General features: G+C 39.4%; 2 protein-coding genes across 2 annotated transcripts; one reads left to right on the top strand and one right to left on the bottom strand.

The window, feature by feature from the left end:
* Positions 1-4,558: 4,558 nt before the first annotated feature.
* On the bottom strand, positions 4,559-11,499 carry vgll4a (vestigial-like family member 4a). The gene is made up of 6 exons (XM_034086892.2): positions 11,415-11,499; positions 10,701-10,855; positions 9,648-9,810; positions 7,414-7,639; positions 5,503-5,617; positions 4,559-5,371 (listed from the first exon to the last, which is right to left on the bottom strand). The coding sequence occupies exons 2-6, from the start codon at positions 10,780-10,782 to the stop codon at positions 5,172-5,174; spliced, it is 786 nt and encodes a 261-aa protein (XP_033942783.1). The 5' UTR covers positions 10,783-10,855; positions 11,415-11,499; the 3' UTR covers positions 4,559-5,171.
* A 2,608-nt stretch (positions 11,500-14,107) lies between these two features.
* Positions 14,108-26,724, top strand: syn2a (synapsin IIa). The gene is made up of 11 exons (XM_034086891.2): positions 14,108-14,688; positions 20,456-20,513; positions 20,608-20,699; positions 20,899-21,055; positions 21,446-21,535; positions 21,666-21,728; positions 21,926-22,068; positions 22,156-22,230; positions 22,420-22,522; positions 22,662-22,808; positions 24,510-26,724. The coding sequence occupies exons 1-11, from the start codon at positions 14,351-14,353 to the stop codon at positions 24,642-24,644; spliced, it is 1,401 nt and encodes a 466-aa protein (XP_033942782.1). The 5' UTR covers positions 14,108-14,350; the 3' UTR covers positions 24,645-26,724.
* Positions 26,725-26,891: the final 167 nt, after the last annotated feature.

Here is a 26,891-nt window from a genome sequence, read left to right on the forward strand (position 1 = left end):
GAGGGTTGCAAAGGAGAAATGTATTAATAGGACCCTGCCAAATCAATGTAACATGCACGCCACACAAGATGGCCTAATCAAGAAGGAGCTGTCTTAACTGATCGAAGGAGGAAGTGAGGAAAAGGCAAAGAGCGATTGGGAGAGTGTGTTGGCGGTGGTGTGCAGCTGAGAGCTGATGTTGAGATGGCCTGACAGGGTCTGTTTCTGTTCATCGTGAGACTGTTATCCAGAGTGACCGTGTTGTCTTCCCTTCCCTCCTCAAAGGTTATGCCATTGCCAGCAGTCCACATGACAGAATGAATGAGCCACAATTGTTGGAGCCAGAGATGCTCAATCTTAAAGTACGCACCGACCCTGCACTCAATCAATCCCACATTCAACAGTCATTCATAGGTAAATCACAATGATGGCAATACTTCCGCCCTTGTATGCGACCTATAGTGAGGCTACGGCTGCATTCTAGAAATGACGTGCTTGGTAATCGGGTGTGTTGGGCTGTCAGCTTAGGGTGCATGATCTTGCCAGCATGACTCAAGTGTGCCCGTGAGCTGCTTCCTGTGCATCTACTCCAGTTGCTTGTATGATCTATTTTAGATTCTTTTGCCCAAGGATGTGTGTGCACCCTCACAGCAGAGAGCCACGGAAATAAGAAAAAAGAGGAGGGGGAATGGATAATGTTGAAATAATCTACAGGCAATCATGCAAATTCCCCAGACGTTGTGCACTCGGGATGCTGTAGATATGGGTGCAGCCTCACATTCTATTCAGGCATAACACATTTGGAATTATGCAAATAATAAGGTCTTTATCGGCCATTTGTATAGGCTATGGAGGCAACATTTGAGCCAACATGTGCGACACTGCTGGGGCAACTTATTCCATTCAGTCCGTAGTAAAATCATGCATTTATCCATGTGGATTAATTATCATTCCATACCGTGTCCACTCTGTTGAACCGCTTCCATTGGTTCCTTCCTTTTATGTAACCAAGAGCAAAACGGAGCGAACAGTGTTCAACATGTGTGTCTTGACCATGTCTGAAAGCAGCAGAGTCCATCCTGTTACAGCAATAACAGGGGGCAGCGACTGAGAGACCAGTCCTCCATCGCAGGCCCAGATGTCATGCTCCTTGTGGCCTTCACACATTGAAGGGGCCAAGTCGAAATTGGCGTGACCCTGATGTGTCATCTTGATTGAGACACTATTTTCATACCGGCTATCAATGTGGCCTTATTTCTACAGTATGTGCGTGCAGTAGTTTGTCGGTGCGTGGATCTGCGATTGGTTTTGCACAAGTCGGAAAAATGTCTATAATCCCACAAGAGCAGGCTTCCTTGGAAGGCATGGTGCAGCAGAAGCAGGGGCATTGTGGTTGGTGAATGGCTCGTTCTAATCTCGTGGAGGCAGTGGACTGTTGGAGGGGCTTTTGAGCAGATTTGAGCCCGAGGGGTGAGAGCAACAAACACCAAAAAGAAAGAAAAAAAAGCTCTCTTTCTAGTTTAAAGATTTGCTTTATGAATGGTGCTCGGCAAATTCTAATTAACCAAAGTGGAGGTATACTCATTTACATTTCCATTCAGCCTTTAAGGGATATATTTATATCCTACAATTTAAAGAGGGATATGCTAATCTGACACAATTTTTCAATACATAAATACACATTAAATTTAAAAAAAGATCCTTTAAGGCAATAATCTGGGATATGGAGCCATGTTGAGTAACATCCACAATCTATTCTGCTCTCAGTACTATGACAGCTATTTCTTGACACCTATAGACTATTTTTAAAACAAAAGGACATTTTCACATTACTAACGGACACATTGAAGAAATGCTGCATCCATATCACTCTTCCCAAAATGATGACGCTCGTGTCTTTGATCTCCAGGGAATAAGAGAATTTGGGTGTGTGTGTGTAGAGTGGTTTAACACTGCCATCTGCTGGTTGGGAAAGAGAATCCAGTTTTTCTCTGATTTAACTACAGCCTTGTCATACAGTATCTCATTTCCATTATAGCATAATAATGTTGAGGCTGAAGGCTTATCAGATCAATGCTCAAGTCTGAGTCAAAACATTTGTATCACTGATAATCCTACCCTTTTCTCTCTTTAAAAGCAATGGATTTTTCCAAAAGCTATCATCCCATTCTTTGTTACCATGACACCAGATCAACCAAACAATGTCTCTAGCCAAAGCGGCTTCAACTTTAATGTCTGTGAGAAGACGTCAGCTGTTGGTCCAGGACATGACTCTGCCATAGAATTTATTATGTACTAACAGCCATTAAGTACAAATAAAAGGTGTTAAACATACAGCTGTTATGAGACTATTGTCAACATACGTACAATTATGGATGCACCAGGAACACACCAGGCACTGTCCAATATACTATATTTACAGATAGTATCATCACATTTAATATCTATGGAGTATAGTATAAAAGGAAATGTTTCCAATGTTGGTCTCTCCCAACAAAACGGTTCTGGTTAACATGTTGTCAAATCACTTCATTTTGTAGCCGTGGCAGCGCTGGTCCAATGACAATAGAGAAGGAGCCATGACTCCTTATTGCTTGTATTGGGCTCTAATCAGAGTAACCCCCTTGTTATGAAGCAACAAGATGTCTTGAGTTTGACAATATAACAGTACGATAACACAAATTGTATGTTAATCAGCAGTCTGCAATAAACAATAACCTTACAACTTAAAGCGGTTTCTTTCCAAAACACCCTATTTGTTATTCATTGTCAACAAAGACACTTGGATGAGATTGAATTGCATCCTACTATCCTAGCAATCCAATTGATAAGTATTTTTATTTATACCAACCATAAGCTTCATTATTTTAACTGGATTAACATACTTTTAATGTTGCTGATTATAATTAACATTATGTATGTGGCTGAATGTGTGTATTGTTTCACATTTGATTTAGTATGAATGATGTTACAAGAATATGCAAAAGGTAGACATTTTTATGTTTATTTGGAAGAAATTAAGTACAAAACAGTGGCATTTTCTTCCAGAGAAAAAAAGGACAAAAGTGAACAAATATTACCTTTGTTTCTATGTGTATGACACCTGGAGCCGGTCATTTCTGCAAACAGTCTTAAAAGTACAGGTAGTCTATATAACAATTAAATAACAATGGACTAATACCCCAAACATCTTACTGAAAAATCTACTTGTGTCAAACAAACAGATTTCGATGATAATCCCTAAACTCCGCTAAGGTACACACAGAAGCTAAACTAACTCTTTAACTGTTAGTACAGAAGTCTTTGACACTGTACCAAGAAAGTCTTTGATCGAAAGACTGTTGTGTTCCTGCACGTATTCATCATCTGACAATTCTGGGAAGATAAACAACTTTAGGAAGATACAAAAGCATGGTTAGAAGATAATAAGCACCCATGCTACATAGGAGTACACTACTCTGAATCAAAACAAAATATCTATGATCATTCCGCGCGGCGCAACGATAGTCTTAAAGGAGTAAAATAAAATATATAAAGACAGGAGAGTGTATGTAACAATTTCAAAAACTGTAAGATATTAATACAAATGTATAGGACAGTTAACATACAAAAGAAAACTGAAATTGCAATACCATATATTAATCAGTGTTGACAAATAGGTTAGGCTACCTTAAGTAGAGAATTTCAGAAGGGTGAGAAAGAAAAAAGAAAAAATATTCTACAAAACGCATCTGCACAAAAAAAACCTTTGTTACCCACCGACACCTTTCTCTATATTTAAAGGAAGATATGGCAGCTCACACCATGACACCGCCTTGATCATAAAAGACAAACATACTTGTCATTCTTAACAAAACTGGAGTGACAAATAAGGGTCAGGCAGCCATGGTGTAATAATAATAATAATAATAATAATAATAATAATATTTGTTCAGGAATTGCATGGGCATTAAATCTTAGTTCTAAGGGAAATCAACTGCTTTGCAATTGAAGCATTGAAGACTTCCTGTTAGAAAGTAACACAGAGTTTGTTGTCACCATTTTTTGCCAAAGTCCAAAATGTAACTATTGACATGTTCAAAATAAATAAAGCCACTGCTAGCAGACTGCTACTGAAAGGTCAGATGTTGCTGTATTCAGTCATTTAGAAAGCGTAAGCATCCAGGTCCACAGAATAACAAAGCAAGTTAGCCTTTTAAAACTGCATTCAGACAACCTTTCCAGAGGCTGCGATTTGTAGGTCGGTGCTAAGATATACACCTACATATAGTAATGAAAACCAGATACAAAAAATATATTGAGTACAACTGTACCAGCAGTGAGTATTTCTAAAATGTTACAGATAAAAAATAAATTCTGAGTAAATATATAGTATAGAATAAGGTTTGTAATAGAAACCAGCTATTTGAAACATGCTTTCTAGTTAGGCACATCTACTATGATTGATATTAGTTTACTAAGTAATCAGCCACAGTTAGCATATAGACAGGAAACTAAAATAATTCAGTTAATAGTGGATAAGTCCAGTTCAGAATAATAAATAAGACATTATTAATGTCTTCAGAAAGTACAAGGGTGGGGGGTGGGGGGGGGGGGGGGAATTGCATGTCCACAATTTCAAAACACAAGGATCGTTCTTGAACACGTTGATTCAAAAAGGAATCTATGAAGGTAACCTGCTACCTCAACGTCAGAATTGTAAAAAGAGAAAATGACATCTGGCTGACTTTTTCAAGTAAAAAGAGATGAAAGAGGAGCAGTGTGATTTTAGAAAGGAAGATGTATGGCTTATATATTGATGGGACATGAAGGGAAATTCTTTGGCTGTTGATGCAAAGTAAAGGCAAGTCAAACAAGAACATGAGCTCCTAAACAACCAAACACTTTGTGAATCTCATTTGAAATGCAAAATAAAAATTCTGATTGTACAGTTTCCACATCTAACATTGTCAACCCAACTACGTAATACTTATTTTCTCAATGAAGAGCTCATTTTTAGAGTATAAATATTAACTGAGTGTTCTAAAAAGTCGACCTGGATGTCCACAAGGGAACAGCCTATGTGAGCACCATATGACTTACATTGTTCTTGGCTAAGGGAAGTTGATGCTTGGCAAGACGTGACGGTGGGCCATCTCCACTCTCATATGGATACAGTAAGGAAGTGATGGTAATGTTAACTTCCCTCTGCTTCATTGATCTGCCTCTGGGGTTTGACGACCCCCATCCTTAGCCTTGATTTGAAGCCAGGCATCTCCCAGCGCCTTGGCAAAGTGGTCGTCCACTGAACCGGTGATGGACACGGAGTTGGACAAAGGCTCTGCTTCTTTGTAGTTCTTTCCAAGGCTGCGACGAAAGTGCTCCTCAATCACAGGATCGCATTCTGTGTTGGCTGAAAGGCCATTATGTGTGGAGGCAATACAACCTGATTATTATCATGCATGTAATATATCACAAATATTATACTACTATATATAAACATTAGATTATTATTATTATGATGTATAGTAATGATTGGCTCACCGTTGGTCTTCATCTCATCAGCAGGTGGGCTGGGTGAACAGCCGTTCATGTGGCAGTGCGAGAGGTTACAATTACGGTTGCTCGCAGGGGCACAGGTAATAACAGAGGGACGATTCTATAGGTGGAAAACATTCATACAATCAGCTACAAAGAACTATGTAAAATACTGAGATTGTTAATATATTGTACACATCGTTACTGAAAAGAGTTTAAATTGAGAATTCAACGTTCTCTGAATATGTATATACCAAGATAATCCAGCAGATTCAAGGTATTACAAAAAAAACATGACAGTGGTACACCCAACAGACTAATCTGAAATATAATACAATTAGAATCAGGGGTTGTCAAAACAATATGTACACGGACAGTTGTACGCAATCTTATACATACTACAGTCTAGGATCTGGGTACACAGACAATAGCTAATAAGATGCCGATCTCATTGCAGCAGGAAAGTGTTTGGTTAAATAACAAGAAGGAATAAAGGGAAAATGGGTGTGATCGCTTACCAAAAGTAGGACCAAGGAGATTAACATATATCAGTACGGAGGAGGAGGAGGAGGAGGAGGAGGAGGAGGAGGAGGAGGAGGAGGAGGAGGAGGAGGAGGAGGAGGAGGAGGAGGAGGAGAGAAGCATCGACGTGGGACAGCTTGCGCAGTCAAAATGTTTCAATTGCAATTAGGGATGGGAATTTGAAAGCAAATGTATATTCGAATATTCAACCCCCCAAAAAACGGTTAACCGGAATGTATATATATAAAACTTTTTTTTCATTGACTTTTGGAAATAAATAAATACATGTTCAAATAAGTGTAGAAACCAAGTTGAATTTTTCAAATGTATTGAACTGGTGATCACAGTTTGACAGCTATAGGCCTACAGCTTTCATGTGCGGAGGCGATTCACAATCAGGCCAGCTGTAGAGAAGACCCTTGCGGGTATAGCAAGGTATAGCATGTATATAAGTTTAATTTGGCATAGTTTGCACTCTACACCGCACTCACTAACCTGGTCGAAATATTTCCACACATTACTCCTTTTTGACGCCATGTCTGTTGTGTAGGACTCTTCTTAGAGTGTAAATAATTACTGGACTATGACTGGTAAAATATGTTGAATACCGGCAAAACTAAATCCCTCCTGTCAAAATGTCTATGTACTTTGCCGCCACACACGGTTGCCAAGCAGCGCTTATTGTTGTGTAGGCTGGCCACTCATGTGTCGCGAGTGTTGACAGGGGGCGGGGGAGCACGCTCATGAACAGTTAGCGCCGGAACCTCGCAACGGCTGCGGAGCGCATTTGCGCCACATTTGGGCCTAAGATGAGGTTTGAGTCTGCGTGTAGGGAGGGGCAGCAGCCATATCATTGGCTAGAACTAGCTAGATCTGATGGATTTGGACATAAACGTGAGTGAAGTATAACCGGACGCCACAGAGAGAGAGATCAGCACCTGCAGCTCTGCCCGCTGTGAGGGACCGGTGAGCGGAGCAAAACACACCTTTAGACCTCAACTAACACATTTAGCTATGGCACTGTCGTATACATTGAATTATTCAATTTGATAATATGTAATCAACTTAGGCATCCCTCCCAAAAAACCAAAAAATTAACTCATATTCGAATACCTGAATCATTTCGAATATTCGATTAATCGTTCCCATCCCTAGTTGCAATAAGACTGGTGGACCTTCACGCTTATAATTACACGATAAAATATACATCACGTGGATCAATCATGGCCGCTCAGATACAGCAGGCATGAACACCACTTGAATTTATCAAAATGATTTAATGTTTATGCCGCACACTCTATTGTATCACTCCCCCATTACAAGTTAAGTGCTTTCTTTTTTCTTCTCACTGTTAGCTTAAGTTATACCATAAATAAGTTCTAGAAGTTGACATACCTGCTGTCGCTCCACAGTCCCGCTAATGACAGACCTCTCTTTGGTCCTGACTCCAACGTCGTGGATGCTTTTGGTCAGAGCCAGAGGCTGGTCTACAGCATAGCTAGAATAAGAAGCATACAGGTGGTTCCCATGGAGACCGTTGGAGGAGGAAGTAACATGCTCCATCGGAGTGTGAGCAAGGCTCCAGTGTTCATTACGATTGTCTCCAGCAGAGGGACGGGCCCTAGAAAAAGAACATTAATATTAAATATATACCACAAACAGTTTTACCTTTTCATAGACAATCCATAGCTGCATCTACACAGCGTAAACTGGGGTGGTGGTCTTGTCTTTTGTATTGTGCAGCACATCAGTGGTTGTAGGCATCTCTCAGAAACTGTTATGATTATTCACTACTGCAGAATTTGTTTTGCTGCTTATCAAGTTTTCTCCTAAAATCATGACACTTTATAGCCTGGAGATGATCCTTGCATTCCACCAGAGTTAATGCTGTAAGGTCGCATTCAGACATTTGTTTAAAAAAAAAAACTTAAAACTGGGCTTTTTCAAGCTGAATGGTTTGATATGTGTGTGTATGTGTTTAATACAATATGTCTGCTGTTTAAAGCAAGGCAGAGAGTAAATAACAATGTTGGGGTTTGGGGAAATGGATAATACTAATATAAAGCAGTACTCTTGAATAACTATACACACAGTACCTTTAAATATTACATATATATATATAAATATATAAATATTACACACAAGGCAATATAACAATTGCCTTGTGCTACGTATTTCAATTTGTTGGCAAAAGAAAATGCATAACTGAGCATAATGAATTCTGAACCAGCTACATATCTCCTTTTTCCACTTTTGGTGGTTGACGTAGATTAAAGGTGGGGTGGGTACATTTGAGAAACCGGCTCGAGATACACTTTTTGTTATATTCCATGGAATGCTCTTAACATCCCGATAGCAATGAATATCTTAAGTGCGTTGACAACAAATCCATAAAAAAAACGTCATCTGTGGAAGCCGTAGCGCTGTAAAAAGCACGACCAATCATTTTAGCCGGCTCGGCTAAAATAACTGGATGGCCTACCTGCCTGTCAGCCTTCCACCTGTGCACCAGAGTTCCCGTTAGAATATTTTTTCGCCAGTCAACATGTCTGTTAAAGTTTAAATCTTCCGGACAAAATGATAAAATTGCCGGTCAAAGGTCTTCTTTGTTATTTATTGTGCTTTAAAACAAATTGATATTATTCGATATTAAACAAACTAATTATAGTAGATTAACTATTCAAAAGTGTACTGTAATTTATAATAACACGGGAATAATAAACGGAGCGCTCTCTCCCTCTCCTGACAGCCCGTCAGTATGAGTGACCCGACAGTAAAACTAAACTTATCTATAACTAGTTTAGGTAGTTTGAGAGGTCATTAAAATAGCTATGTGTGATATTCTAACCTGAAGTGTGTGTTTTGTGCGCTCACCGCTGCAGGTGATCATGCAGAGCTGCGTGTCGACTCGTCAGCAGCAGCTGATCTCTCTCTCCCGCCAGATTAGACTTTACTCGCGTTTATGTCCATATCGATCAGATCTAACTAGTTCTAGCTAATGATAGGACTACCTGCTTATTAAAAGACACCTAAACAATAAGCGTCGCTATGCAACTGGGTGAGGCCACAAAGTATAGCGCAGCATTATGCATTTGTTTACATGCCCACCGGAACCCGGAGGCATTACCAACAGATCAACGCACAATCAACCCACACAGGACATCTCTTTCTCCACATTAAGTGTTAGACATTAGAATGGACTCTTCTTGTCTGTCACATACTCTTTTGTCTGTCACATAAGTGGCGCAAGTTGCGCAACTGATGTGGTATTGCGCTAAACGGAAATTATTTTGAACGGACACTTTGACCGGAGAGATTTAGATTTGCCGATCTTCAGCACATCTTACCGGTCGTAGTCCGGTAATTACCGGCTAACGGGAACTCTGCTGTGCACAAACTTATCTCGTGCCCTCATTGGTCATGTGCGCGTTCGTGTGTGTTGGAGGAGGGGCTCTGTAAGGAAGTGGCAGATTTGTTCCGACTGTGTATTTTCAAATTCTAGCGCACTCGAGCTGGTTTCTCCAAAATTACCTACCCCACCTTTAAATACTTAAATGATACACTGTACAAAAAAAATGTATGCGAAAAACTAAACTATTTTCGACATAGTTTTGAGTATAGGTTCTTACAGTTGAGTGGCAAACAATCTGCTCATTTTGGTCATGGGGTCATCATCACAGTTGATTTGGTCGTCCATTTGTTCTTCGCCATACTTCCGTTTGCTTGGGCAGTGAGGAGGAGGGCCAGTGATGTTGGACATGGCAGTCGGCAGGGAGGGTGTCCTGGACTCATCTGTGGTAAAGGAATCAGTAGTATAAATAACCTTGATTAACTTTAGATTCATGAACATGACCATAGCTAATTTGGTGTTTGTCTGCTAAATAAGAGCAGAAAATTGTTTAATTAAGCCTATTATTCATCTTGAAAAATTATTGTTAAAAAGGCAAGTAAACAGTCTTCCAGATTACCCTCCTAATTATGGAAGGTTGAGGTCTTTGTTTATTTCTGAAGGCAGCTTTGATTAAAATTGTTGTGCAATCAACAAGAGAGTCCTTTTGTTATGAAGTAAAACCCTCTGCTTAAAAACAAAAACAACACTGTTGTTGTCAATATATTTCTCTAGAAACTGTGTTTATTCATATTTTAACAACATGTATTTTGGAGGATGGCCTCCCCATAGACACTATCAGCGAACACAGACATAAGTCCTTCCTACATCAAATTAGGCCATATTTATAGTGTTTCATATTATGTCTCTTCATCATACAGTATTCACATATGTGTGTGTTTAGAATGTCTTATAAGCTTTGAAGGGAGGGTATGAGAAAAACCGATGGTCATTTTTTTTGTAGCATTTCCGGTATTTAGAATTAGTAGTGAATAATTAGTGAGTGCTAGTCTTTCCAACTAAGAAGTTAAACATGCAGACAGTAGTATTCACTTTATCTCCTTAAAACAAGGTGAGTTTAACATATGCCGATGTATCTTTATTCCAAATTGACGTACAAAATAAAAAGGAGAAAAAAAGTTGCGTCTCTGAAATAGCGTTAGTTGAAAAGCAAAACACTCGAAAACAATGACATTTTAATTATAGAAAGAAACCTAAACTTATTGGTTCAACATAACACGTGAAATACACAGTATTGGGACACATAACAACACGCAAACAATGTCAAACTAACCTTCATAGTGCAGTCTCCCGATGTTATTGTTCATCTTGTCCAGGAACTGAGAGTTCAACAGGTCCATTCTAGTGAATAGCATTTACACGAACAGGCTTGTTGCTAACATTGATGTTAGCAAGGCACACCAGCGAAAGCGACAAACAAGTTATATCCTATAAAAGAGAAACAAAGGAAACATCACGTAAACCAATGTGTTAGATTAGCTTATATTTAAAGTAATTTAACGGAAAAGGATAATGTTCCCTTGACGTTAGCGGTTAGCTGGCTAACGATAGGTATCCTCCTGACGTTGACGTTAACGCTTTGAATGCTAACAGTTAGCAGTCCTACTAGTTAAACACGTAGCTTCAGCTAACCGCTACAATGTTATGTTACCTTTCACTGACAAATGAGTAAAGTAGATCAGCAAGTTACGTTGCTACAATAATTGTACAATGATTGTTACAATAGTTACGGAACTGCTGTCTTAGTTACAGGAGCTAACAAACTGGACTAACTTTAGCGACTTTGACAAACTAACGTTAGCCATTAGCAGCTAAGCTAGTCCAAAACTTTGTAGTCAAGCTAGTTCGCCTAAACAGAATAAACGTTGAACAACCTTACACCAACTAGTCAAGTGAGCACTTACACTACGGTACATTTACTGGATGTATGCCCAATAACACCATTCAAAAACAGCGTAACATTAAAAGTGATGTTAAAGTTACTCACTTTATCGACAAAACGCTTCACAGCCTCACCACTACCATGGCTAGTCCAGCTTGCCTTTACACTGCCTTCACGTACTTTCCCACTGCACCAGTCCCCAAACAAAAGAGTGGCGAGCGGCTCTAGCGGAGAATACACGTCAGTGTTTTTATGTTTTATTCCTACAGAATACATGGTGAAAGGATAAGATGTGTTTTGTCAGTATAGTACTATTTTATAAAACATTCTCTGTTTAAGTGTCTGATACTTGATAACCACGAATACAAAATACGTAAAAAATGACAAGTAATGATAACACATAGGGGAGAGTGGGGTAAGTTGAGCCATGTTTTTAGTTATGCTGTCCTCTAAGCAAGGAGAAATGACACATAGTAAAAATGAAAACACACACTTATAATTCAGGATGTCAATAATTAATATTTGATCAAGGGCAGTGAAAATATTACTTCTTTAAGAAGTACAAATATATTGTGGTGATGGTCACACCACACCACATCACATCAGGTGATGGTGCTGCCGGATTTGGCACCCTCGGCTAACTCGGCATAACTCGGCTATCCTCTGCTCCTACTGTATACTCTTCTCATCTATAGACTTTGATCTTCTACAGTGTGGAGGTTGGTATTAATGTTTCACTACAGCGCTGCTACCAGTGGATGTCACCCAAGTTTCACTGAATAAGAACCCTTATAAGTACCTGTGTGTGGTGCAGCTTTTCTCAAGTAAAAATACAAGTAACATTTAGACTATCCTTACCACTGTCTGTTATGATAAACATTCAAAAAGTAAATGAGACACCCTTGTCCTTTTACATGGATATTCAGTCAAGGGGTTCCCCATAACCTCATCCTATACCTATACTGTTCTTCATACTGTAACATGTAAATACACTTTAAAGCCTTTATTTATATATCACCAAATATGGTCTCCACTTATCTCTTTAGACCATAGATTCAATTAAGAACAAATTAATTCAATAACAGAGAAACATTTGACTGTAGAAAATAGGTATGCAACAGATGTTGTTTAGAATAACCAGAATGAGTGACAGCAAAATTACAATATGGGGAAACAGAATGGCAATATTAAAGTGCAAACAAACAACCTATAATTAGAGCTGGAGTTTGTCACTCATGGATTTAACAAAACTCCACTATTCATGTGAAGCTTTTGACAAATGGTAATTTTTTTCTGTATGATTCATTGTTAAATATCCAAATCTCCCTTCTGTTCAATTTCCTTGAAACAGAGGAGTAAGCTCCATCCCCAAATGAGTGACATGTGTGTGTTAAACAAATGAACCCTCTGAAAACGTAGAGATATATTTATTTGTGCACCATTAAGTCTAGAAATAGTAACAGTAGAATAATACAAAGCACATTTGGACAAAGCGTTCACTTATGAAAGGGATATAAAAGATGCAAGGATGTATTTTCGAAAGATATTTTGTTGTATTCTTTTGTTATCCCCAGTTCATACACAATGTACTATTTTGTATAATGACATACTACTTCCCATGTACTAAAGGTTAGAGTGTTTTTGTGCAAATAGCCCGTTACTATATTTACTCAATTTTCCAAGTGGCCTGTGCCTGTCAGTGCGGTTTAAATCTCCTGATGGCTGAGGGAGTTTGCTCAAAGCGGTTAACTTCATGGCTTTTGCGTATAAAAATGTTCATGTGAAATAAATATTCTGTTGCCTTAGTAATAACATTTATTAATCTTAGGTTGATTTGTGCTTAAGAGTCAATGTTGTATCTTTCAGAATCGTGTGAACTGTGCAGCCCCATGACAAGATTTGTGGTGAGCGTGTTATTGATGAGTTATTGATCTATTGATCTGTTTCTTGATGCAATTTCAAAATATGAATGTATTACTGGAAACGAGATGTGGTAGTCTCTGAGGTTTTCATCAAACCGCTTTAGTTCCTTCTAAGTATATTCCCTGTATTTACCAATGAAAAGATGTCAGAACAGCCATTAATGTATATAAAAGAGTACCAGGGGCAGATTCCTCCTTTGACATTCACATTATGCTTGCTAAATCAGACATTAAGTTGGTCAATATCTTTTTTCAGCAACATTTATGAAAGTAAATGTTCAGTTACAGACAATATAATACAGAACATGTATGTTGTGTTTTTATGCTTTCATAAGCATTTCGATTGTGTACACACGTAAATGTGTATATCAAAATGTAATTGCACATAATATTGTTGTGCCATAGTAGACAAGTGCCTTCTAATTAAGTCATATAAAACAGTCAGGAAAAGAATGTCTTGTAGGAAAATGTAATAACCAAAATCAGTAGCTAAATGGGATCGATAAATCAATTAAGAGAGAGGCTTTACTGCAGGCACTTGTGTGTCAGGGGACTGCTGCTGACGCTTCTCCTCTCATTCAACATTGCCCACTAGTCCAAACAGCCATTTTAGATTTCATGGCTGCATTTCACACACACACATGCTGCGCATGGACAGAGGGCAAAGAAAACACAAGAAACAGGGGGAGCCGGAGGAAGGCGATTACTGTGTAGTACTCTGTATACCCTCCTGCACTTACACTGGAAACCCCTCTATCTAAAATGCTGTGGTTCAAGAAAGCATGACGCCTGCGAGGCAGTATAAAATGGGGGAGGGGTAGGGAAGGCATGCACACCAGTGAGAGTGAAGAGAGGAGAGAGCGAGAGGAGAAAGGAGAGTAGGAGCATCATTTGCAGTGGGTGAGGGAAGCACAGGGTAAAGGGATTGGCTGAGGGAGAGCGAAGCGTCACGCTCGTGAGGGGGTGCTCTGAGGATGCTCTGCTGAACTGGGAGGGAACACATTTGCTGGGAGTTTGCATTGAGAGCTCAGCCATCGTCAGCTGCACACTGGGAACAGGGACTCCTCTGCAGAATCATTTTCCACACCCAGTGCTTGTTCTCCTCTCTCAGCTGTAGCCATGAATTATCTGCGTCGGCGTCTCTCGGACAGCACGTTCATCTCCAACCTGCCCAATGGCTACATGACAGACCTCCAGAGGCCTGAGGCTCAGGCTGCCCCACCTGCCTCCCCCACACCTGCCAAGTCTCCTACTACTGGGCCTTCACCTCCAGCCACTTCCCCTGCTCCAGAGAGAAAACCCCAGCCATCTCAGTCAAGCGGAGCAGGCTTCTTCAGCTCCATCACCAACGTTGTTAAGCAGACAGCTGCCTCAGCAGGGCTAGTGGAGCAGACACAAGTCACGACGCCTAAGAGGTTCAAGATTCTCCTGGTAATTGATGAACCACAACAGGAGTGGTAAGACAATATGTTTTCTCTATTCAGTCATTAAATGCATCTCAAATCATTTATGGGTTATGTATTATTTGTTTGCTCATCCTTGTACTGATTTTCTACACATGAATCCGTTGACAACAACATGTGTTACATGCAGCCTGCAGATGGAAATGGGCACTACTCCTGTGGTTTGATGGTTTAGCATCCCTGTGTAATGATATTACAAGAGGCAGACAGTAATTAAGCAAATACGGTCTGTTAATTTTTAGGAGTAATTACATTAGATAGAGATACATACATTTTATTGTGCTCTATTTGTCTGTGTTTTAGGATGGGGTTTTCTGTGGCATTTGGTTAGGTTATACATATTGTAGCAGGGTTTATGACAGCTGCCTTTAAAAAATGGTTCCCATTAACTCACAACATGTGCCCTGTAATGTAACTTTTTGAAATTCTGAAAAAAGATGATCCACAAGTTGGGCAAAATATGGAAATGTACATTATTTCCCTGTTAGTGATCTAAATACTGCAGTGCTTTCCCTCCATCATTGGGGTTGCCCCTGCTCACTGATAGATCACATGACATGTATCTGCAGCACATGGTGGTTTCCATTGGTCGAACATACAAGTCATGGGCAGTATATAAGGTGGCCATAGCCTGCATATTCTCATCCTGCTGGGAGCAAGGACCATTGTGTCATTAATGTCAATAGAGGGTTCGTAACGACATTAACGCTGATGCACTGACAGTCAGCGTCCTGTGGGATCTAACTATGAGGTAGCTTAGAACAAGCATCGTTGTCAGTCAACTGTAGTAAGGAATTCAATTGCTTCAAATCAGTATGCACACAGCCTTAGACAAAACCTATTTTGTTTAGTTATTCATATATCTTTGTAAATTAAACATTATGTTAATTATATCCCCTCGTGATCAACACTTGTTTGCATAGCAGATATATTTTCCACAGCAAGGTGTGTGTGTAGAGCTGTGCATCTGGATATCACATTCTACTAAATATCCCACAACTCATCTTATGTGATATTCCATTCTGTTGCAAAGCATCTATGGAAGTGGAGTTCAAAATCAGGAAACCAAAACTCAGCTTTATGATGCCTTTTTAATGTTCAGCACTTTCACACTGGATGGTAAACTGATTTCATGGACCCTTGACTCCAAATGCTTGGATAATATCAAGGTTCAAGGTTCTTTATTTGTCATACGAACATAGCTACAGGGTAGTTATGTCGATGAAAATCTTAGGTCACAGGCTTCTCCAACAGTGCAACACAATAATACAGATAAACAGAACAATATAGTTCAAGTAAATATTAAAAAGTAAATACAAAAAGAAAAATAGTTTTAAAAAAGTGGAATTGTGAAATAAGAGTCTATAAGCTATTGGAATGATATATTAGATAAATAGATAAATAATTACTAAGTAGCAGATGAATGTTATGAATATTGTTTCAGCAGTTCAGGTGTTCAACAGTCTTGAAACTGTCTATGAATCTGGTGGTTTTAGTCCGGATGCTGCGGTGACGCCTGCCCGACGGCAGCAGACAGAACAGTTTGTGGCTGGGGTGATGGGGGTCTTTTATAATCCTGAGGGCTTTCTTCCTGAGCCACTGGGAGTAAAGGTCCTCCATGGATGGCAGTGCCGTCCTGGTGATGTTCTGTGCAGTTTTCACCAGCCTCTGTAAAGCCTTACGATTGAGGGCGGTGCAGCTGCCGTACCAGGCCGTGATGCAGCCAGTTAGGATACTCTCTATGGTGCACCTATAGAAGTTGCAGAGTATCCTGGAGTCCATGGTGAACCTCCTCAGCCTGCGGAGGAAGAAGAGCCGCTGTCAAATCACAATATTCGGTAGTTGGAGCTGATTTTTAACTTGAATTACCTACAGTAAACATTGTTCAACAGATCAAGGAAACAGATTAGACAGGATGGCCTTCCCATTTTGGATGTATCTGGTCTGGATGTCTTGTTTTATACATGGTTAACATCAAGGTTAATACTGTATGTCATCTGTATCTCATGACTGCATATGCAGGATTTAATTTCACGCTGATTTAGATGCACATAAACAGACAATGTAATTAAATCTTCAGAGGAAAATGCCCTTAAAACAAGTCCCACAGAAATTAGGATATCAGCATGGTTCATTCAGGTGGACTTGCAGTATACATTGTTTATGCGTGCAGGACTAGCCATTTATATATCAGAACCGTTGATCAATTTTAATAAGATCAGTGGGATGGGCGCCAGACTTTTGTGTCCACTTGTTCCACATTTGTTGTGAGTGGATAGCAAGCTGCTTGTTGGAGAATACGGATTACAGTCTGATGTGCCAATGCACTGACTCTGCTCTGCAGTTTTGGCAGAGAAACGCAGTATAATAAATTAAACCATGCCTTTTATCAAAGGTCGTTCTAATTGAGAATATTGAGTTGGTAGAGCTGGGAGTGAGATCATGTTTTACACTCCATTGTTCTAACTGTCCGTATTAAACAATATCTGAAGTATTGCCAGCAAGAGTTTTACTGCTCAGACATTATTTCTCTTTCCTTATACAATTTGCTCGATATAATGTTAGTTCATTGGGTCCGTGGGCTCTGCAGTCTAGTATCGTTTTAAATGGTTTCTTGCTTCATATATCGAGCACACATCCACTTGGGAGAATGAGCTGAAATGCTTCATTCAAAAGGCTTCCTCTGTCTGAGTGCTGCATCTATTTTTCATGACTGCTCAATTTCACTGAGTCCGGAGTTGCACATGTTTTTGGTTCTTTTTGGTTGCTTTTAAGTGATCTTTCACAAAGGGGGTTTGGGTCACGACGACACTACAAATCAATCTTGATTTACTCTGTGTAGTGTCAGCTTCATTCACATTAGCTAATCTGTAGCTTATAGGTGATTTATGTGGTACCAAACTGTGCTGTTTGGACCATTAACTATAACATAAAGAAACAAATATCACATCGAGTGAGATTCAGAGGAGAAAGATTGAGAAAAGGGCTGAAATGTATAAACGGGTACTTTGTATTCAGCTCTCAAAGAGGCAGGAAGAAAACCTCAAAACAATAAAGCTGCAGACAAGTTTTAAGGAGATGAAATATGTCTTTTTTGTATGCAGGTTTCACTAAGTACCCAACATCCTCTGTAATGTTGGCCCACCTTGAGTCTTTCAGCTTGTGTATGTGCAGTATCTATCTTGTGTGACAGTATGTCTGCCTGATGCTGTAAATAAAAGCCAGAGTGATGAATACCGGTGACACAGAATTAAAGCAGGAAAGAGTCCTTCAGACTAATTGCATCTGGCAGAAGGCTCTGTCATCAACATCTATTTTTAAGATCCCAGATGATATTTTACACACAACACATTTTCGTACAGCACTGTCTGCATACTGTGTCACCCTGACAATATTGGGAAACACAACACTGTGTGTAAACCTTAACATTTCTGGAAAATCACAGTGACTGAATTGTAAGTGAGACATATTCCACAGAGGCCTTTAAATGCAAAAATGTCCTGCAATATTAGAATCAGCCAGTTATAGAAAACAAAAAGCACATCATTATTGACATGTATCTGAATAAGAAAGGGTTGTGTAACAGGTTGTGTTAAGCAGAATAATTATCTGTAGATTAAATGCATGCTGATAACATCAATGCAAATTACCAGGCTCACAGCAGAGAAAGCAGCATTTTGTCATTTAGACAACGCTTTGACTTGTTATATGAGGCTGCCAGTCAGAGAGGTTTGTTTTGTGCCAGGAATACTGAGCTAGAAATATCTCTTATGGCAAGAGGAGCAGCTGTTCCCCTGTCTTATCAGACTAATGGTCGACATGTACTGCTTCTTATTCTCTCCGTGTTGTCGCTCAATTTAAAGTAGAGAGGCTCAGAGTCCTTATATTCAGTCACACTGTTCAACATTACAAAAACACAAATGGGCCTGCTTCGAACAGGAATCAGCACATGCATGTTTTGTACTGTGAGCTGTACCTTATTCAAACCCTGCCCACGTGTAAGGGTGAATCTTAAGTAGGCTAAGTGATGAGACATAAAAATTCAACATGGACTCCTGCTAACCAAGCTCCCGGGTGACTCATCAGAATGAATAAATAGTGATTTAAATTTCGCAGCAATATGTAATTTGGCAATTTGACAACCTGCAACAATTAATGAGGTTGCTTAATTTTTCATTGTCTATGTTGTCTTACTTACTCTTAAAATCAGAAGAGAGGAAGAGGATTCTGGCCTTATTTGGTTTTTCATTTCATGGCTCATATCAGTGAGCAGTTAGGCACATTCCCCAGAGTCTAACTCTTCTTTAAGGTCAGTAAACATTTCAGAAACAGAAATGTTGCTTATACATAACAATAACGTCCTTTATTTTTGGATGGAAGCAAACATAAGGAGAATAGGTCAACTAAACAGAGGGCCTCCATGCAGAGGAGCTGCTTAATGTGAGTTGACTATCAAATACTTATGCATATTATTGCACTGTGCTGAAAGATTTCAAAGGAACTATAGGGTGGTGTCCTCTTTGAACACGGGGCTTCCATGCTCAGTATGCTAAGCTGGGCTGTGTTCTGCAGAGTGATAAAGTACAGTTCAAACATTGAAATGAAATCATAGTATTTTTAGCCTTGTGTCTGTGTTTGTTCCCGGGGTCGTGTAATGGAAACACCGCCTCAGTCTACTGTATGTTTTGACAAAGCATATTCATCACAGCAGAGTAGGCTTTTCATTTTCCCAGATATATGAGCAGTGATTCATACTTTAATGCTTGTTGTCCTCCCTAGCCAAATAGATCCCCATGCCCTAATTAGATTGGGGATGAATAATGCAGATCTACCTCCGCGCAACATTGGCAGGGAGTGCTGGGTACGTGACAGCAGGGTGATGCAAACTCAGAGGAAGAGGGAATGAGAACTCCACAGCATGTCGTCTAAAAACACAGCCAAAACATGGAGGTTCTACGGATCCTATTAGTTACATAATGCTCAGCCTCACACCAATTGAACACTGTTGCACTGCAGTAAATATCACTAAGTTTAAGTTTGAGCGAGAAGCTGTGGAAAGGAAAACTCCTACATGGCAATTTGTGGAAGTAAAAGGGTAGAAAGGTTTTTTTGGTCCATCCTTATTATTGATTTATTTGAGCTCACCCAAATTGTACTTTCAAGGCTTATCTTCTCAGGCCCAGTCCTGCTACATAGGTCTATGAAAAAGTCAAATAAATCAAACACAGAGTTAACACCGACAATCATTATTTGCTGCAGCTTTCATCTCTGTGTGGTGTCGGTATGTAGACACTGGTCCATCTTAGTCTTAAATCCCATGGCAAAAATGTTTCATTTATCCAGTGATCCATGGGAAAAAAGGGAATTAAAAGACCCACAGGTGTCACTTTCTGAGTGGTACTGCTAGTGGATCAGGCCATAGGAAAGTCTTCATTGCATCTGCGTGTATGCTGTTGAAGGGCTTGGTTTTCAACAATCATGTAGCTTGGAATAGTGTTGCAATATTTTATCGCTTTACCAGATTGAAGGGAAGAAGTGTTGAGGAGGCTGTGCTTCAGCAGTTTGAAGAGCGTGAAAGGGAGATTTTGTCTATACTGTGCTGCAAATGAACCCTTTTCACCCAACAAAGCAGGATTTATCAACATTCATTCATAAAGTGATACGTGAATGCTTAATTTACCCTTTGGTTTGTAATCAATTAAGGTCTCTATTATTTTTCCTCTTTTTCTTTTATTGAAAGTTGTCTTTCTGTTTTAACCAGGGCAAAATTATTCCGTGGGAAGAAACTACCTGGAGATTATGAGATCAAAGTGGAGCAGGTATGTGTTTTACCAAGCCTGTGATATCCATTTTATTATGTAGAGGAAAAGTGTATTACTCTCACCTTTTGTGTCTCTCTCTGGTCATCCTCAGGCTGAATTCAATGAGATCAACGTCGTGGCTCATGCCAACGGGAACTGCATCGTTAACATGCAAGCCTACAGAAATGGTACCAAGGTTATCAGGTGAGACCCACACAAAAGAAAAGAGTGAAGAATTATCCGCCACAGTCATAAATTAAAGTTAATTTAAAGGTTGATTCAACAGGGATGTTGAGTATCCACCTCCATGATTCATCATCCACACTGATATCAATGTTTATCACAATTAGTCATATTTCTTGTAAGAGTTTTGTCACATCTTTGCTTACATTTTACTTACCAGGTCATTCAAGCCGGACTTTGTCCTCATTCGTCAACATGCCTTCAGCATGACCCAGAATGAAGATTTCCGCAACCTGGTCATTGGTCTGCAGTATGGAGGCGTCCCATGCATCAACACGCTGGAGTCCATCTACAACCTGTGTGACAAGCCATGGGCGGTAAGCACCCAGCAGGAGCCTTACTGTAAACAAAGCAATGAAGCAATGAAGCAGGGAACAGGATAACTTCGAGCGATAGAATTACTAACAAAGAACTGCTAACAGAGTACTTATATACTAATAAAGGACTGGCTTATCTGTAGCCAGTTGAGTAGCACTTGAAATGTTTGGCTCTATGAAACCTGATGTACTTATATGATTTCTTCAAGGTTGTGTCTTCCTGGTCGAATGTACTTATTGTAAGTCGCTTTGGATAAAAGCGTCAGCTAAATGCAATGTAATGTAATAATAATGAGATCTAATCTGACTGCATTGTTGTATACTAAGTAAATAAGATTACTTTGGGACATGATTTATGAATTATGAGTTATTTACCTTTTGTGTGTCTAGTTTGCCCAACTTATCAACACCCACAGGAAGCTGGGTACTGAGAAGTTCCCTCTTATTGAGCAGACCTTTTACCCCAACTACAAGGAGATGGTGAGAACCAAATCCAAAGATCATTTCAGAATATGTGATTGACATTAAACTAGATTTGTTTCTTATCTGCGAATGTAAGATGAACGTACAGTATGAAAAAATATATAATGCAATAACTTTCATACTTCAGGTCAGCATGCCATCCTTCCCTGTAGTTGTGAAGATTGGACATGCCCACTCTGGTATTGGAAAGGTAAAGACATTTTTCTTCGTGCAGTATTAGGAAAGAATACGTTATACACTTTTTGGGAGAACCATTTTTAAATGATATGCTGTTAATATAAGACATTTGAAAATCATCAAAATACTAGAAAACATTGTCTGCACCATGTCGATTTGAAAGTCCATTAGTTTGAGTGTTTCTTCTCATATGTCTGTTTTTGTGTACAGGTGAAGGTGGACAATCACAGTAAGTTCCAGGACATAGCCAGTGTCGTGGCTCTCACCCAGACGTACACCACCACAGAACCTCTCATCGACTCCAAGTACGACATCAGAATCCAGAAGATTGGCAACGACTACAAGGCCTACATGTATGTGTAACTCCACTTTTTATACCTCAAATGTACAACTAGATGAGAAACAAAGATGTTATAATTTGTGGGCTTTACACACTTCAGGAGAACGTCTTTATCTGGCAACTGGAAGACCAATACTGGCTCAGCTATGCTTGAACAGGTGGCCATGACTGATAGGTGTGTATTATTCCTATGTTCCAATACAAAAACAAATGTCAGTGTGAAAAAGACGTTCAATGTATTATGTTACATGTTAATTAGAAGCAAGCAACTATTGGCGCGTTAACCTGTTTCTGTAATCAGTTGTGATAATCCGGTGTGTCTCATTATGCTGCCGCTTGTCTAAATCAGAACTGTTTTGTCTAGGTACAAGCTGTGGGTTGACACCTGCTCAGAGATCTTTGGAGGTCTGGCTATTTGCGCCGTCAAAGCTATCCATGGGAAAGATGGCAGAGATTTTATCACAGAGGTAGGAGAGAAAATCCCGTTTGAAAGCGTACAATAAAACACCTGTTCCTTAAGGTCAAGTGTTCAGTACTTTCGGAATAATGCGACAGATGTGTCGACATCCTCGCTCTCTGCTATAATAAATCCTCCTTGTTCCACAGGTGGTGGGATCCTCCATGCCTCTGGTGGGGGAGCACCAGGCCGAGGACAGGCAGCTGATCGCTGACATGGTGCTGGCTCAGATGAACCAGTTGGCAGAGAAGGAAGCCAATGCTCCCCAGAGACCCACCACAATTCAGCCATCCCAGGTACAGTAACACACAGGCACTGAGATTAGAAACGTAGGCTTGTGTTGGATGAGTATCATAGTTTCAACCCGGTATCACAGCAAGACGTGAACATGTGAGGATTTACCATGCTGGGAGACGTGAATATGTCACAATTTCGTCCCTTCAAACGTGACAGTTACACGGTATTGTTAACCCATGTTAACCAGTGGAGAAATACCCGGAAATGCCAAGCAAATGCTACACCGACGGTCGGTTGTTATTGTCAATATTAATATAATAATGATTTATTTTTTAATAGTCACACTCGATTACGCCGATTTTCTTGTTGCCCCAGCTGGTCGACACCTCTTTTAGCAGAAACAAAGGCTACATTAATGTAGCACACAGCACACACAGTGACATTGGTATCTACAGATCTACAGATAAATATTAAGCCTGACAAAGTACTTAACGTCTAATATATTGCTTTCCTGCAATGTAACTATGTTCAAGCACTTATTTTAACTGATATTATACATATGTATTATACTCTTATAAGATGTATGTAGATAGTATAAGAAATGTGCAGAATATGACAGTTTAATGGTGGAGGTATTATACACACATATTGATAGATGTCTTGCAATGCACTGTTGAGGAACCTGCGACCCAAGTTTTTCATTCATTGCATAACTACACCGTAGTTGTGTATAATATGATATGTTAATAAACCTTAGAAAATCTTGAAATGGATGTGCAAACTAGTCATTACATACAGTCTTTAATGAACTATTAGTAGAGAATAACGAGTAATGAATATACTTTATAGGGATCCTATTAATATCTAATAATAAAAATAATGAAATTCAATAATATGCTTTAACCACTAGGTGTCCCTTTATATCAGCTGTGCACCTTTATGGTGTAAATGCAGCCTATCTACCAATTGGATCAAATATAAAAGTCAGCCGAATTAGTGTTGATACTGCAAGGAGACGTATTGTGTGAAAAGAAATGTAAGATGTTGTTTAATTGCTTATATATTTATGATCACGTTTTCAGTGTTGGCGGCAGTTCTTCATGTTTGTCTAGAAGTCTTCTCAGCAGGGCTCTATAAATAGAGAACTACGGCAGATATGTAATATTTAATGCAGCCGAACTGTGTATTACAATGCCGTTATGTGATGACTTTCAAAGAGAAAAGAAAGAACACTCGGAATAAAGTATTATTTTATTTTTGAAAAATGTTTTCGGATTTCACATCGCATAAACACCAAATCCCAGTGTGGATTGCGGCTAAACCATCCAATCATCGAGCTGAGGATCTTGCCTATGTCTGTTTCCAGTTTCGTTTATGACCGATGTATATTAATGTAGCCTTTGTTTCTGCTAAAAGAGGTGTCAACCAGCTGGGGCAACAAGAAAATCGGCGTAATCGAGTGTGACTATTAAAAAATAAATCATTATATTAATATTGACAATAACAACCGACCGTCGGGGTAGCATTTGCTTGGCATTTCCGGGTATTTCTCCACTAGTTAACAATACCGAGTCACGTTTGAACGGACGAAATCGTGACATCCTCACGTCTCCCAGCATGGTGAATCGTCACATGTTCACGTCTTGCCGTGATACCGGGGTGCATAGTTTATATACTATCAAAAACTCAAATGTTTAGATCTCACTATGAGAAAACCAGCAAAGTTGCGGGATGAGTAAGTAATTGCTTTGTCTTTTTAGGGAACTGGTCAGAAAGGAGAGGTTGTCGGTGACCCAGCTAAGAACGGTGCTGTGGCCCCGCCTCAAGGTTGTCTGCAGTACATTCTCGACTGTAATGGCGTCGCAGTGGGCCAAAAACAAGTCCAGGCCAACTGAGTCACCCAGGAGAAACTAGAGAATTCTCAAAGTCTAGATAACAACGACGTCTCTTAGCCAAACTCAAGCGCAGTCGTGTGTTTGTGTGGATGCTAACAGCTTGAATCAGATCTTGGTGACGTGAGCTCGGAACAGCTGAGTGCTGCCCTGGACTGTGTTTTTAACTCTATGCAGTGTCAAAATGTACTGTCTACTTGTTGACCTGTTGATTTGTGTGCTTGTATGGGTCACCCTTGTTTCAGTAGCTGTGGTTTTTCTTTGGGGCTGTTGTTGATTATGTAAAAAGCAGATTGTGCCTACACTGAGTCCAGTGCTGCTCTGTGCTACCCATTTGACCCAGCTATAAATATTTTTGATTTGCCCCTTACCCCCTTTTCTGTTTACTATTTTGGTGTGTACCTTAGATATTGTTCGAACTGTGGACTATCGTGCAGTTTGAAGTGTGTGTGTCTCAATATGTGTACAGTACGTGAGTGTGTATGGCTGTAGTGGTGATTATTTTCATACTAATATAATAGATATTTATTTTTGTTTTGCATGATTGATACAAAAGAAGGTGCAAGTCAGTTACTCAGTCTGATCAAGTGGGAAAATCATGAAACATCACTGTTTTACCCAAGCTGTGTTCCCTGTGATTCATGCATTGTGAATGTGTCTTATGAAATGCATATTATATAAGTTAAATAGCTTACATGTATCCATTACCAATCAAGCGTTATACCAGTGTGCATACACATACTATAGAGATATACAGTATGTGGCCTTTCTCCTTCTTTTCATCATCACTGTCACAATGTTATCAGAAAAGAGATTATGTCGAGTGATTTTAGGATACTCGTAGATAAACACATTATAAATAGTAAAACTTAGTCTAAGATCTATTAGCTCTATTAAAGATACAGATTATATTATGAAAGGTTGTGCAGGTGTCTGCACACACAACTTAAATATATTTCTATAATTTTGAACCAAAGAATACATCATTTACTTTCAATCGGTCTTTGCACTCATGCTGTAACCCACAATGTAAATATTAGCGAGTGGGCTGAAGTGTGTGTAATTTCACCATGAAGAAGACAATACTTCTATGTTTTCAAATAGACTGTTGTGAATCAAAGCCACTGAATTGATGCCATATATTAAAATTGTGGTCTCTCCGGTTGTGAGGAGGCAGGCATGATGGCTGCTGATACAAAGGTGAATAATGTGTGATCTGCCACTCAATTGCCAGATATAATGCCCCCCTGTGACCCTCACACTGGATAATGGCTATCATTGTGGTGTTGCTATGACAACAATGCACATTCTTTGAGGTTTTAGCGTCTGTGTTTCTGAATATTCAACACTTCCTGTGATTTGATGGAAAGTGCAATACAAATCTTTGTTTTTTACTCAATAATCGTTTTATTTTCAAATCAGATCTTCCATTGAAATGATTCAAAAAGCTATAGTCATCCACTCAATGAATTTTTTTTAAGCGTTTCTAAACTAATATCACTATGACTTGGTTGTTGTCCAGTGGCTTATGTGGAGGCTATTTCATATATCAAATACCCTAAATGGTGAAACAGCTAAAAAGCAACCAAATCAACTGTAAAAAGAAATCTGTACCTGTTTTCCAATGTATTTATTACTATAGTATGACATATGTTCAGCAAGCTCTGTGTGCAATTCTTTACCAAGTTTTATAAAGTGCCATTGTATCTGTGAGTGTATCCTTGTAAAAGCCATGCCTGGGGCTTTATGAGTGTGTTGTTCTGTTCAATAGGAAATATGTCATGGCATTGAACTCCAAGGGAGGAACATGCTGCATGGTCATCCCTTGGTTCAGTGATCGAGACTCGATATTTGACAAATTATAACTGGACGTCTTTATTTGGCCCATGTGTTGAGGTGAAACCTATATCTTCAGTCCTGCAGGACTGCAACTATTAAGGGCCATGGTAACTTGCTCAATATATGTACTTTTAAAACCGGTGTTGGACTGTTTAAATCAAGATCAGAATACAATATATTGTGGAAAAACGTCCTATCTGGATATTTCCCCTCTGTCACTGGCAATAAAGCTTCATTTGCAATATATGTATGGTCTGTGTCCTCATCTGTTGTTGTGCTGTTCATGAAGGGAACCCTTATGATTAAAAACATACAAGATGTATCAAATTCAATTTGAGGAATCCATACTACTCCAAAAATTGACTACTACACTGCACACAACAATTATGCACGGACCACTATTGCGGTACA

Source organism: Pseudochaenichthys georgianus, chromosome 7 (genome assembly GCF_902827115.2).
Source record: "Pseudochaenichthys georgianus chromosome 7, fPseGeo1.2, whole genome shotgun sequence".
NCBI lineage: Eukaryota > Metazoa > Chordata > Actinopteri > Perciformes > Channichthyidae > Pseudochaenichthys > Pseudochaenichthys georgianus.

Coding starts and splice junctions, on each gene's coding strand:
- vgll4a (XM_034086892.2), bottom strand. CDS start 10,782: ATGCTATTCACTAGAATGGACCTGTTGAACTCTCAGTTCCTGGACAAG. Junction 7,640..9,647: donor AGATTGTTTGCCACTCAACT/GTAAGAACCTAT, acceptor TTCTTTTTCTAG/GGCCCGTCCCTCTGCTGGAG. Junction 5,372..5,502: donor TGATGAGATGAAGACCAACG/GTGAGCCAATCA, acceptor ATGGCCTTTCAG/CCAACACAGAATGCGATCCT.
- syn2a (XM_034086891.2), top strand. CDS start 14,351: ATGAATTATCTGCGTCGGCGTCTCTCGGACAGCACGTTCATCTCCAAC. Junction 21,056..21,445: donor TGTGTGACAAGCCATGGGCG/GTAAGCACCCAG, acceptor TTGTGTGTCTAG/TTTGCCCAACTTATCAACAC. Junction 22,523..22,661: donor GCAGAGATTTTATCACAGAG/GTAGGAGAGAAA, acceptor CTTGTTCCACAG/GTGGTGGGATCCTCCATGCC.